The sequence below is a fragment of the Cavia porcellus genome, unplaced genomic scaffold, assembly GCF_034190915.1.
Source record: "Cavia porcellus strain 051 isolate PalLab524CR breed Dunkin Hartley unplaced genomic scaffold, mCavPor4.1 scaffold_26, whole genome shotgun sequence".
In the NCBI taxonomy this organism is placed as follows: Eukaryota; Metazoa; Chordata; class Mammalia; order Rodentia; family Caviidae; genus Cavia; species Cavia porcellus.
In genome coordinates, this window is record NW_026947509.1 from 37,737,989 (window position 1) to 37,750,874 (window position 12,886).

General features: G+C 39.0%; 1 protein-coding gene and 1 pseudogene across 1 annotated transcript in view; one reads left to right on the forward strand and one right to left on the reverse strand.

Annotated features, from left to right (window-relative positions):
- The window catches only part of Col4a4 (collagen type IV alpha 4 chain), a 123,792-nt gene that overhangs the window by 10,097 nt on the left and 100,809 nt on the right, over positions 1-12,886 (forward strand). Inside the window, exons 2-4 of the mRNA XM_013157409.3 lie at positions 3,583-3,748; positions 5,318-5,360; positions 10,803-10,880. Coding sequence (XP_013012863.1) covers positions 3,693-3,748; positions 5,318-5,360; positions 10,803-10,880 — 177 coding nt within the window. The 5' untranslated portion in view covers positions 3,583-3,692. The remainder of the gene's footprint in view (positions 1-3,582; positions 3,749-5,317; positions 5,361-10,802; positions 10,881-12,886) is intronic.
- LOC106028618 (putative ribosomal protein uL10-like) lies at positions 11,855-12,799 on the reverse strand (annotated as a pseudogene).

A 12,886-nucleotide genomic window follows, 5' to 3' on the forward strand; every position in this document is an offset into this window, starting at 1 on the left:
AAAAATAATCCTCAATAATAAGTAACTATATTGATTGTAGGTTAGTTCATTTGGGCTGCTATAATAAAATTCCTGGGGTAATGTATAAATAACAGGAAATTATTCCTCACATTTCTGGAGCCTGGGATGTCCAAAATCAAGGCCCTGGCAGAGCTGGGGTGTGGTAAGGACTCTCTCTGAGTTGTAGATGGTTCCTTTTTTGCTGCATTCCCCCAGGACAGAAGGAAGGGCACACAAATTCCCTCAGGCCCCTTTTAGAAGGACACTAATCCCATAATATAAGGCTTCAACTCTGGGGACCAATTATCACCGTTACATTGTGGCTCTTTTAATGCCAGTTTACTAGGGAGTAGGTTTCAGCGTATGTATCTTGGGGAATACAGACATTCGAGCCGTAGTATACAACTCAAGAGGAGTTCGGTAACTGAATGACATCCATTCAAAACTACTTATTTGTGTTGAACAAGATGTTTTAGAATACACAGCTTTGAAAAGATAAAAATAGGGAATTGTTGCTGAAACCATCTCTTTCCAGAAAGGATAATCAATCTAAGCTAATTAATTAGAAACAAAAGCCTACATTTCTAATAAAGTTCTCTTTTTAATGTTTAATAATTATTTATCAAGATTTAATTTTGACATGGTTTTGATGACTTACATACTATGAAGAACTATGTTTAAAAGCCAATCCTGTAAGAAAAAAAAGTTAGACACCAAGACTTATGAATATGGGAAATGAAAAATATTTTTATTACAGACATTTTTGATGTTTAGAAGTATGATGGAGTAATACAGCATTTATAATGTAAAAATTTGAAGTCTAAGAAGTTATATAGGAAAGGAAAATGGAAATGTGAGTTCTAAATGAAAAATCAGTGTGAAATTTGTTGTGAAGAGCTTATTTGCAGCATTAGAAACTGCTAGTGGTGAAAATCATATTTTAGGGCATTATGATCCTTTGGCTGAATCTAAGATAATACGGTAGTGGTTATATTTTAAAGGTCAACATTTACAATACTTCAGAAATCATCGGCTTCATTTGTAGAGAAGATGAAGTTTTAAAATGTTTAAAAATAAAGTTGGGGGGCAGGGAGTGAGGGCATAGTTTCAAAATTCTTATAGGATAAGCAAGATATATCATGTATAGGTACAGATTCCTTCTGAGGAGTGTTGTCATTATGTATATCTAAAATGTACCAATAAAATGTTTAAACATACACACACACACACACACACACACACACACACACACCAGAAAACTGTGAAGGCTGCCGAGCTGCAGTGTGACTGGGAACAGAATACGTCCCAGAGGGAAGGTCCTGGTTCAGTTTCAGTAGTTCTGTGGCTTTGTACTCTCTCCATATGCTGATCCACTTTGTTTTTCCTGTACCCAGGAAATAACACTTTGCTTACCAAACTGTGGTGCGAGTTAAGTCATTTGATGTGGGCAACACTCTAGAAGGTGTCCTCCTAATGATCAGTAAGTGTTGGCTTCTCTCCACTTCCCCAGAGCCACTGTGATCCCTTTTTTCACTCCCTCCCAAAGTTTGCCTCATTTATAGGCTTTCGTAGTCTCTCTATTAATACACTTGCTTCCCATTCCTAAGGTCCCAAAGTATGTTCTAGAAGTTAATTTACCCTTCAAATATATATTGAACAATTGCTATATTTCATACACTACACTGGCCATGGGAATAAATCTGTGAATTAGAAAAGGACAGAATCCTCAGTATCAGAGTTTATATGGTAACTGAGTGCATAGTGCTAAGGTGCATTGGCTGCGTCCAATGTTCTCTGAGGCTAATGGAGACCAGTTGGGCGTTTACAGATAGGTCTGTGCATCCATCCACGCATCCATACATCTATGGATCCATGCATGCATCCATCACCCGTTTATCTTTCTATCCATCCTACTAAAATGTAATGAGTTGTTAAGATAGTAATCAGGCATTCTTTCTCTCAAAGGTCACTACAACACCATTTTATTTTAATAAAGTCTCCCTTTGTGTGCATTTATTACAATATGTGTGGAGTATGTATAAAGATTAATTGCATTATCTGTCTGTTTTTAATGAATATGCAAGTATCTCTGATTTTTGATTTTGGACTGTATCTAATTTGAGTATTTAAATGTGGATGCAGGTTGAATGACTGAGATCAGTTTTTGTTTTCCTTGCAAACCAATAATTCATTTTATTGTGGTTTGCTTCTAGAATATAACTTTGTGCAAAGAGAATTTAAAATTATGATTTACAGGTGGAAAGGGTCTGGGTAATTAAAATGATTTCTTTTGGTTTGGTTTCGAAATTGTATCATGGAATGCAGTTGTACTACTTACTTGGAAATTCAACAAATACAGTTTTGAATTAATTTACTCAGTTTTGATCCAGAAATTTAAAAATAGCTTTTAACATTTAACACTCCTGGTTTCCTTTTCTTTCTAGTTCCCATAAGGATAGGTTTTATAAAAAGCCAAAGTTTTAAAAATGAGATGTCTCAGTTCTTTCAGCCAAAGAGATCTTTGATTAAAGCAAATAATTTTTGAGCCAATTTTTAAAAATATTTTTCTTTTTTTAATAATAGCTAAAACTACAAAATAAAGTCTACCACTTTAACTCATTTAAAGCTTATGACCCAGTAGCCTTTTTAGATCAAAACGTGTGCAACCGTAACAGCTACCCAACTCCAGAATATTTCATTATCCTCAAAATAAAGTGTGTATTTTCTAGTGTTTCCCTCTTTCCTTGACAACCACTGGTTTCTTTTCTGTTTCTATGGATTTGCCTACCGCAGACTTCACATATATGGAATCATGTAATGTTGTGACTTCTTTCTCTTAGCATGATTTTTTTTTCCAGGTCCCTCTGTGTTGTAGCGTATACAATTTTTTGATTGTATAATATTCCATTGTATAGATATACCACATTTTGCTTATCCATTGATCAGCTGATGGACATTTGGGTTATTTCTGCTTTGTGGCTGTTAAGAACATTTATATCCAAGAGAGTATGTGAACATGTTTTCAGTTCTCCTGAGCTTACACAAAGCAATGGAATTGGTGGATCCTATGGCAACTCTGTGTTAAACTTCTTGAGAATCTGTCAGAATGTTTTACCCACAGGGATTATACCACTTCATATAAAAATATTTTTGCATGTATTAGATGTAATATGTACAAAATACATAATTATCTACTAGAATTTTCCTCCCCTACTCTCAAAAAGTGAAAAAAAGCACTTGCATAACTTTAATGGTGGTTTTTCAAGAGAAAAGATTAAATAGAAGAGAATTTTACTTGGTGGCAAAATGAAGCCATTTTCCATTTCTCTGAAAGATATTTATGCCATATAAAGGATTTGAGACGACTACTATTTCCAAGGATAAAAACTGGTATTTATTCATTTTAACCATTGCTAAGAAAAGATTGTTACATCAAAACCATTGGAGTTCAAGAAAAGATTGTTACATCAAAACCATTGGAGTTCCTCTTTAGAAAAACTTTGCAGTACTATGAGTACTGAAAGTTACTATTTTTAGAATGTGTACCATGCCTTAAGAGACACATTTATGCTTCACGTGCAGAGTTTAACTCAAGACTCGCAGCCTTGCTTGTCAACAAGAGCCTTCCAGAAGAGAGGAGCAGACTGGCTGCACTGTTTAAGCACCTGCACTTGCCCGTGAAGCCCCTGCTCATGGTGTTAATGGGGTGCTCTTCCAGGCGGACCAAACCCTTGGGCAAAGATCCATGGTGAGTATCCTCATTGTGATCGCTTGCTTTCATAATGTCTCTCCTAAATGTTGATTTGATAGCTATAAACTAAATGCTTCATGTGTCAAAAAGTCAAATTGTTTCAGAAAGCTAGGGATTAGGCCTGCATGCATATCTCCTATGAAACCCCAGCACAGTTATCCTAAAATACACCCCATGGTCACCAAGTGGGAAGTTTCATGGCTGAGGTCCCCAGGCTCTTGCTCCCCCAGTTATAGGTTTGAACAGTGAACACCTGATACACCCACAGCTCCCGGGTCCCTATAACCAGAAGAATCAGAACACAGCACCTCATGAATGTAGCAGGCAGAACCAAGCCATTGTTCCCACCCATGTCCACATCTTAATATCTGGAACCCGGAAATATTTTATGATACGTGGCAAGGGGAAAATGATCTTATTTTTTGATAGCTACCTTGGTGAGAAGGACAGCAGAGCACAGGGTGAAAGGGTTGTAACAGGATTCGGACCTGACCTGACCCATACCCTCAGGTCAGCTCTGCCTACAGCCTCTAACTTTCTGAGTCAGTTAGTTACCTCTTCTGTGAAAGGCTGAAAAAATATGCCATGCTCATGGCTTTAATTGAGATTAAATGGAGGCCATAAGATGCAACGTGTATCATTGACAAATGTCCCGAGGGATAAGAACACATTTAATGAGCAGCCCTTGGAAATACAAGTTCAACTTGGTTTAAAGCAGTTTCTTCCCTGGATTCAATACCTCCTTCACAGTTTTCCCTATTTAGTTACTATATTAAAATCTCAACTGGGGCTTCAAATGAGATGATGGAAGTTGGTTGTCTTTGTCAACTGTAAGAGCTAACAAATGATTATGATAGTTCGTTGGCCTTGACTGATTTTATCTCTTCTATGTGAAAATTGGCTGGTAATATGAGGTCACCACAGTTGGATTTCTGTGTCATTCACAATGTCCTGGACCACCTAACTCTTCCCTACTGGTCTCATGTCATTTCCCTTTTCCTCCAAACCAGCTAGCAATCCTTCCACCTCGCCTCCTCGGAATCGGTTCCACTTAGTGACATCCAGGGTACTCTGGTCTCAGCTGTGTCCCTGAACACAGGGCATCCTTTCTGCTTTTCACTAGTTTTCATTTTAGAGTCCCTTCCTTCACCTGTGGATCCAGTGCTGACCCTCAGAATGTCCCTTATAGACCCCAGCACAGTGAAAGTCACAATCAAGGTGACTGATACGATATCTCTTATTCTGACTGCTAACAAAGAGGAAAGGTAACAATAGCTGCCAGAGATAGACAGACAGGGACAGAGAGAGAGGGAGAGATAGAGAGACAGGGACAGAGAGAGGGAGAGACAGAGGGAGAGGCAGAGATAGAGGGAGACAGAAAGGGTGAGGGGAAGGGAGAGGGAGAGAGGTTAGCATCTGCGCTGCCCCGGGTGATGAACCAGCTAGTAGTGGTACCTGTTAGAAATGGAGAATAAAAGCTTTCTAGAATGGATTGCTTCATTCTCTTTAGTTTGTTTCACATGAAAGTGAACGGTGTGAATTAACTTGCAATCTTGTTTTCCACAGGTCATTTGTGCTCCTTCTCTTTTCTATACAACATGTATATGGGGTACGTACATTAATTCGCTCTGATTACACATAGGGAATTACCTTTATTGAATATATGGTTTTTGTGATACTTTTAGACAAGTTCTCCATGAGGCTTAAGCTTAGTTTTCTCATCTGTAAGACAAGGTTTGGACTACATAAACGCTGACATTTCTTCAATATTTTTCAGTTAGGATTGCTTATGAAATTACCTAAATATTGAAGATGGCTTTATTTTACAACTAATATGTCCTTTCTAAAGACTTTTTTTGAGACGGGCAAGAGGCACCTGAGCCATTTTAAGGACAAACCAAGAAATACAAGATTAAATTTGAACATTTATCTTTCTGGAGAAAGACACACTGAGCATATTTTGTAATAAGTGCTCTTTCTTTTGCCTCCTCACTAAAGAATCTGAGTTACTGAAACTTCAGAAATCTTGGGGAAATCCTGGCTTGAGCTCCCTATAACTCAGGCTGATCTTGAGACAGCTGCCAATGATTTGTCTCTTAACCTGAGACTGATTTTCTCTAGTATTAAGTGGGAACCAGACCACTTGGCCCACTTAATTCATACACATTCAACAGCATTGCCTAAAATACTGTTAAAAATGAAAATACACTGCGATACGTATGTCTGCATTTTTCTACTTGTCTTACTGATTTTTCTAATTTTTCAGTATCATATTGTTTTGTGTTCTGATACAAAATTCTTTGGAGTACTAAATGTAGCTTTTTTTGCTCATTATATGTATATATACATATACATATATAATATATATGTATATATGTATATTATATATGCATGTATGTATATTACATATTTATTTCCTGGACCAAGAGCTGTTCTATTTTGAGCTCTCCCACCAGCATGTGGTGCACAGAGATTGGAGGGATTTCACACATTGACTGTCCCTGTGATAACTGGATTTTAAAGATGGTTACATAGTGTTGCAGGGTCTGTGGAATACAGTTTGGCGCTGTCCATCAGCACTTTAAATGCACATACTGACGGACACAGGATCACACCTTTTTAGAGTTCATCCCACATGCACAAGGTGGATGCAGAAGAATAATTGGCAGAGTAGTTCTGGCAATAGGAAGAGTTTAAACAAGTGGTGAGTTCATCTGAGCATGTGGGTTACACTAGGACGACCCTGAAGACAATGATTACACAAAAACAGCAGAACACAAAGCAGTGCACCATTTGGGTCAGATTAAAACAGGTCCCAAATCACCAGAAGAGGGCAAGAGAGACAGTGTGCATGCATGCATGTGTGTGCACATGTGTGTGTGTGAGCATATTTTAATTTACTCATTTCTGAGACAAAATACACAACACCCAAAGTTAAAGAAGGTAAGGTTTATTTTGGATCATGATTTTCCCTCAAATCCATGTTATTTATAAATAAAAAGAAAGAAGAAGAAGAAAAACTACAACAAAATTTTAAAATATGTCAATCAGGGGGTAACAATGGTACAAACATTGTGCGCTGTCATCTGCATGACAGTATGACATCTCTGGGTATCATTCACCCAGAGCACAAGACATCTGCATTCCACTGTCTGAACAATACTAGTGCAAATCTTTTTCTTTAGCGAACTCAGAGAAATCAGTACTATAACTATGTTAACTATTTTTATGTACATAAACATACACATATACATATGTTTTTTCTTTCAGCTTGTCACACTAATGAAACAACGTGATGTTTACATGTGTCTTGCTTATTTCACTAATGAGTATATTCTCAAGGTGCATCCATTTACCTATAAAAGTGTCCAGTTATCGTTCCTTATGACTGAGTAGTACTCCTCTACATAAAAATACCACATTTTTTTTAATCCATCCCTCAGTCAGTAGGCATTTAGGTTGATTCCAAGATCTGGCTATTATGAACTGTGTTGCTGTAAACATGGGTGCACATGTATCACTGTGGTATGATGTTTTTAATTCTTTTGGGAAGGTACCCAGAAAGGAAATAGCTGGGTTGAATTGAACCTCCAATCCTAGTTTTTTGAAGAATCTCCACACTGATTTCCACAGTGGCTGCACCAGTCTACATTCTCACCAACAGTGGAGAAGGGCTCCTTTCCCCCCACATCCCTTCCAGCATTTGTTATTGGTTGATTTCTTAATAATGGCCATTCTTTCTAAGGTGAGGTGGAATCTCAGTGTTGTTTTAATTTGCATTTCTCAAATCACCAGCGATGTTGAACGTTTTTTCACGTATTTATTTACTGTTTGTATTTCTCCTTCTGAGAAGTGTGCATTTATCTCAGATGCCCATTTTTGGCTTGAGTCTTTAAATCTAGGAAGACTGATTTTTTGGTGTTCTTTATATGTTCTTGATAGTAATCCTTTGTCTGAGGAACATCAGGCAAACATTTTCTCCCATAGCCCCTTCACTCTATTGGTGGTTTATCTTGCTCTGCAAAACCTTTTTGGTAGGGTAAGATCCAATTTTTTGATTCTTTGCAGTAGTTCCTGTGCAATCTGGGTTTTGTTCATAAAGTCTTTGTCTACACCAATGTCTTCAAGAATTTTACCTACTCTAACTTCCAGCAGATTTAATGTTTCTGTTTTGATATTAAGATTTTTAATTTGGATCATGATTTATAGCTGTTTTAGTCCACAATTGGCTGGCTACAAACCAGGGTGACATGGCAGCATCCAGAGGACAAAGTCCAAGGCAGGCAGCAGCCCCCTTTCTGTCCCTTGTACTTGATCCAGGCTATGTACCCTTGGAGGAGATAGCACTCACACCAGGGAGGGCCTTCCCGTTATCCACATCCAGAACTCTGCCAAAGCAATCTGGCTGATTTAGAAATCACACGCCCTTGATCCCAGCGTCACACACTATAGATCCAGCCACCTCTGCAAAGCCCCACATTGACTGCATGAGGCTTTGGGGTCACCTAGACACAAGCTATAACAGCACATGAATCTGTTTGTTCACATGTATTTCCACATACATGTGTACAATCATGTGTGAATATACTGACTAATTCCCAGATACCAACTTAAAGACAGCAATCCTTTGGGGTAGGGAACTTGAAAATTTCTTTTCCTGTTACACTCTTTTGTGCTGTTGAATTTTCTACCTTGTGCCTATATTATTTGCTTTACCAAGAAGAAACTAATGGTGCAAAGGAAAGACAGATGATGAATCTTCGAAAAATTACTGATGTTTTCATGGACTTTCAATGCCACAGATACTCATTTAAAAAATGTCTGAGGTTAAGCAGAGAGTGAATTTTCCTATTGTTCCCTTCAAAGAAGAGTAACATTGTTCTTTGAGACTTAAGTACATTCCTAATGGGAGTGGCTCGTATTTTGCATATTTACCTGTCTTTATTTTGTCCAACAGGTTTACACAATCAATTTTTGAAGTGCAGATTCCTTAAGAATTTGTCACCCCCTTTTAGATATTTATTGGGATGTTACTTTATTAGAATCTGCTAATCTGTTTTAAACTGATACTTCCCTGAAATGTAATTTTGCTACAAGTACCTGAGTGTTGTTTGGCAAAAATAAATAAGTCAATCCCAGAGCCGTTTATTATCAAGCCATCTAATCAACTCTCTTTTTCTCTAGTATTTTGATATTTCAGTGAATACACAGTAATGAATCCAAACCTTAAATGACCCCAAGTCCTCAGACAAGCTATTTTAAGTGACTTCATGCTGTCCTGACCTGACCCCAAGTTTTTAGTTTTTTAAAAAACTTTATCAGGATTTTGAACTTAGATGTTCACAGATAACAGTGTTACTCAGAACTTAAGAGGCATATGTTTCTGAAACTTCAAATACATTTTTAAAAGCTTACATTACCTAATTGCTTGGCTCTTGTGAAGCTTCAAATTCTTATATACCTTTTAATGATCCATGAGAAGTTTATTTACAAAATGTCTTTTTCATTAATTTTTAAAGATATTTCTTTTGGATTTTGTCTAAGCAAATTTTCTTCCCAAAAGAAGTCTAAACTGTGTCATTGAAAAAAATTGTCAGTATATATATATATATATATATATATATATATACATACATATATAGTATATGTCTCTTTATGTATATATGTATGTATGTATTTCTTCCATCAGAACTATAAACATTGATTTAACAGTTTTATGTTTCCTTACACAGTAGTCTAAATTTACAGTCTTGAGTGTTAAAAGATCTGTCAATTATAGAAATGTGCATTTACTATGTACACGTTGCTGTAGGGGCTGGACAAGACAGCAGCATAAACTAGGCAGCGTGACTCTGATGGATGTCCTTATCCATTTCCTCAGCTCCCAGAACTTACAGCTGTTGTTGCATATATATGTGTGTGTGTGTGCGTGTGTGTGTGTGTGTGTGTGTGTGTGTGTGTGTGTGTTTGAGACAGGGTCTCATAATGCAATTCAGTCTGGTTTTGAGCTCACTTTGTAGACAATCTTGAACATGCAACAATCCTCCTGCCTCAGGCCCCCGAGTTCTGGGATTATAGGTATGCGCCACCACACCTGGCTGTGTATACAGCTGTTCTTATCTCCACTTGGGGGCCTAAGGCACCTCTCCCACCCACCCTCAGCCTCGCCTCTGAATGGAAACAGTGGCACCCTGGTAACTGTTTGTCACAGGGTTCTGCTCACAGAAATATTTACTCTGGGATCACATTTCTGTGTCTTAGTGGGTGGTGAATCTGGATATAGATGACAAGGATTTGTGAGAACAAAATAATGATTCTTCTCAAAGGACCTGCTGGTGTGTATGTGTGTGTGTGTGTGTGTGTGTGTGTGTGTGTGTGTAATGCATATGTGTTGACTTTGTAAAGATAAGTGTTGAAAAACCAGCCAAAAGTGGAAAACGCAAATCATTACAATTCAGAATCTTTTCAGTTGAGAGATACAGTAGAGGAACAATCCTGGAATATCAGCAAAGTGCAGGACGAACAAATGTAAATTGAAACCCATGCCTGAGCCTAGTGAATTCTCCTAGAAGGACTTGGTGAGGAAGATACACCTTAGCTGATCTGGAGGGCAAAGCAGGGCAGTCTTGGAAAATAGTTGAAGGTATCATTTAAACTAAAATCTATGTTTACATTGGTTTGTCTAACTGTATAAGTTCACATGCTAAGATTGTTCACAACACAGTACGTTAAGTCTTACTGGGAAAGCAAAACTAAAAGATCTTGGCCAAAGCAAGAAGGAAGTTTTTCTTCTTTCTTCTTTCTTTCCAATGTCTTTGTGTTGAAAGCTCATTGCTCAAATAACCAACCCTCCTTATTATTAAGCACCGGTGTGGTTGCTTTGCCTTTTTAATATATCAGTATTAATCTTTGCTTCTCTTGGACACAGAGGTAGCAAGAGTGTTGTGCCATCCTTACGAGGCAGCCAAACCAAAAGTGCTTGCTATCATGGTGTTTTGTGTTTGACCCGGTGATGAGACTGCCATACTAACTGAGCTGCTTCACTTTCCAGAGTGGAAAGAAGTATATCAGTCCGTGTGGAGGAAGAGATTGCTCTGTTTGTCAGTGCTTTCCTGAAAAGGGGTCCCGGGTAAGTGATACAAAAATCAATATCCGTAGAGACAGCATATCTAGATTCTGAACCATTGTGAATATTTATTGTCGTCAGATCCTTGGCATATTTTGGTAGTCACTAATGTTTGTGTCTCTAACAGTCAGAGTTCTTCACAGTCTGATAAGCAATCACAGTTACATTACACTGTGTGTCCTGCTCAGAAAACCATCTGGACAGCCATGGTTCACTCCATGTTTTATGTAACAAAGTCTTGGAAATTGCCCTAGGAAGAAAGGGTCTGGATACCAGATCACCTCCTTCAGATTTGGTTGAATATCAGCATTTTAAAGGCTCTAAGAAATACAGCAATAAATGTGTGTGTTGGGGGGCTTTCATTTTATTTAACCACAAGACTCTTACGGATAGCTCGTGGAAAGCTGCAGGGTCATGTTCTAATCAAAGCCATAGCAACATTTAATGCATGCTTACTTCCGGGTTCTGTCCTGTGAGCTTAGAAAGCTTAGCTCATTCATTCTTCACAGCAGTCTTCTCAATCCTTCCAGCTTGGCCCAGAGCCAGTGAGGGTCTAGCTCTAGTCCACTCCAGCAGTGCCGTTGGCGATTAGGCTCTTGTCTGTCCTGCAGAGCACAGAGACCCTCTTGGTCATTATCAGCTTCTTGGACTTTTACTTGTACTAAACATCTTTATAGTCTGTCAATTGGCAGGACACAGATTCATTTGTGCTGAAGTACTAGACCCAATGATTCTTTGATTAAAAATACCATCATGACTTTTGTATGCATATGTTGAAATACCTCTCTGTATCTTTCATATACATGTCAATTTAAAAATTTAGAACATACTTCCCCAGTCTACCACATGACAGTGTTTCAGGAGTTGTGGACCATTTTTGAGTCAGATTGATGATTCTTTTTTTTTTTTTTTAAGAGAATTATGCCTTTATTCCTTGCCAGTCAGGCAGGCTTAACAGTTTGCTGCCTGGTGATCAGTCAGAGACCAAATCCCACATCCTCATCCGACTCCTCTGCCTCTTCCTTGATATCTATCTTGGCCGGGGTGGCTGCAACACCAGTGACAAGGGCAGCAGCCACAAATGCTGATGGATCAGCCAAGAAGGCCTTGACCATTTCAGCCAGTGGGAAGGAGGAATCAGACAAAGCTGGGACCTGCTTGTACCTACTGATGGTAGAATGGGGCACTGCTGGTAATGGATCTGTAGACATACATCGGTAACCATGCAGACACCCTAGGAAGTGTGAATGCAGTTTCCTCTGCAGAGTCAAGTGCTTTGGGTTTGTAGACTCTGCCACTGTCAAACGCTTGCTGAGCGATCTTTCCAAAGGACGATGGGGAGATGAACATCTCAGGTGTCGAGGCTCACCAGTTCCCATTTTGTCTCCAGTCTTAATCAGCTGCACACCCTCAGGATTTCAATGGTACCCCTGGTGATATTAGTGGTGATGCCCAGAACCGGAAGAAGGAGGTCTTCTCAGACCCTAGAGTAGTGTTCTGGGCTGGCACAATGACTTCATAGGGTGCAGTGGCACCAGCACAGGCAGCAACTGGCACATTACTGGCCAGCAGCATATTCCTGACCTCAGTGAGGTCCTCCTTGGTGAAAACAAAGCCCATCTCCAGAGCTGGGCTGTTCTCCAGATGCCCCTGCATGGCTCTGGTACTCTTGCCCATCAGTACCTGAGCCTTCCCTCAGTGGACACATGGATCTGCTCTCTCTGCGTGGAGCCTACATTGTCTCCTCCCACAAGGAAGCATTTTGGATAATCTCCCAAACATTTGACCATCTTAAGGAAGTAGTTGAACTTCCAGGTCGTCTGATATGTCCTTGGCCTCATGGTAGTGTCAGGGATCGCCACACAGGCTTTAAAGACTGTCACTGTCACTGTCACAAGGACACCTGAAAAGTCTTCATCCATTCAGGGTGTTGAAAGAAAATGCTTTAGCCTGGGGACCTCAGACACCAGAAATCTGTTTCTTAAAATCAAGGCATCTGGTGAGGAGTC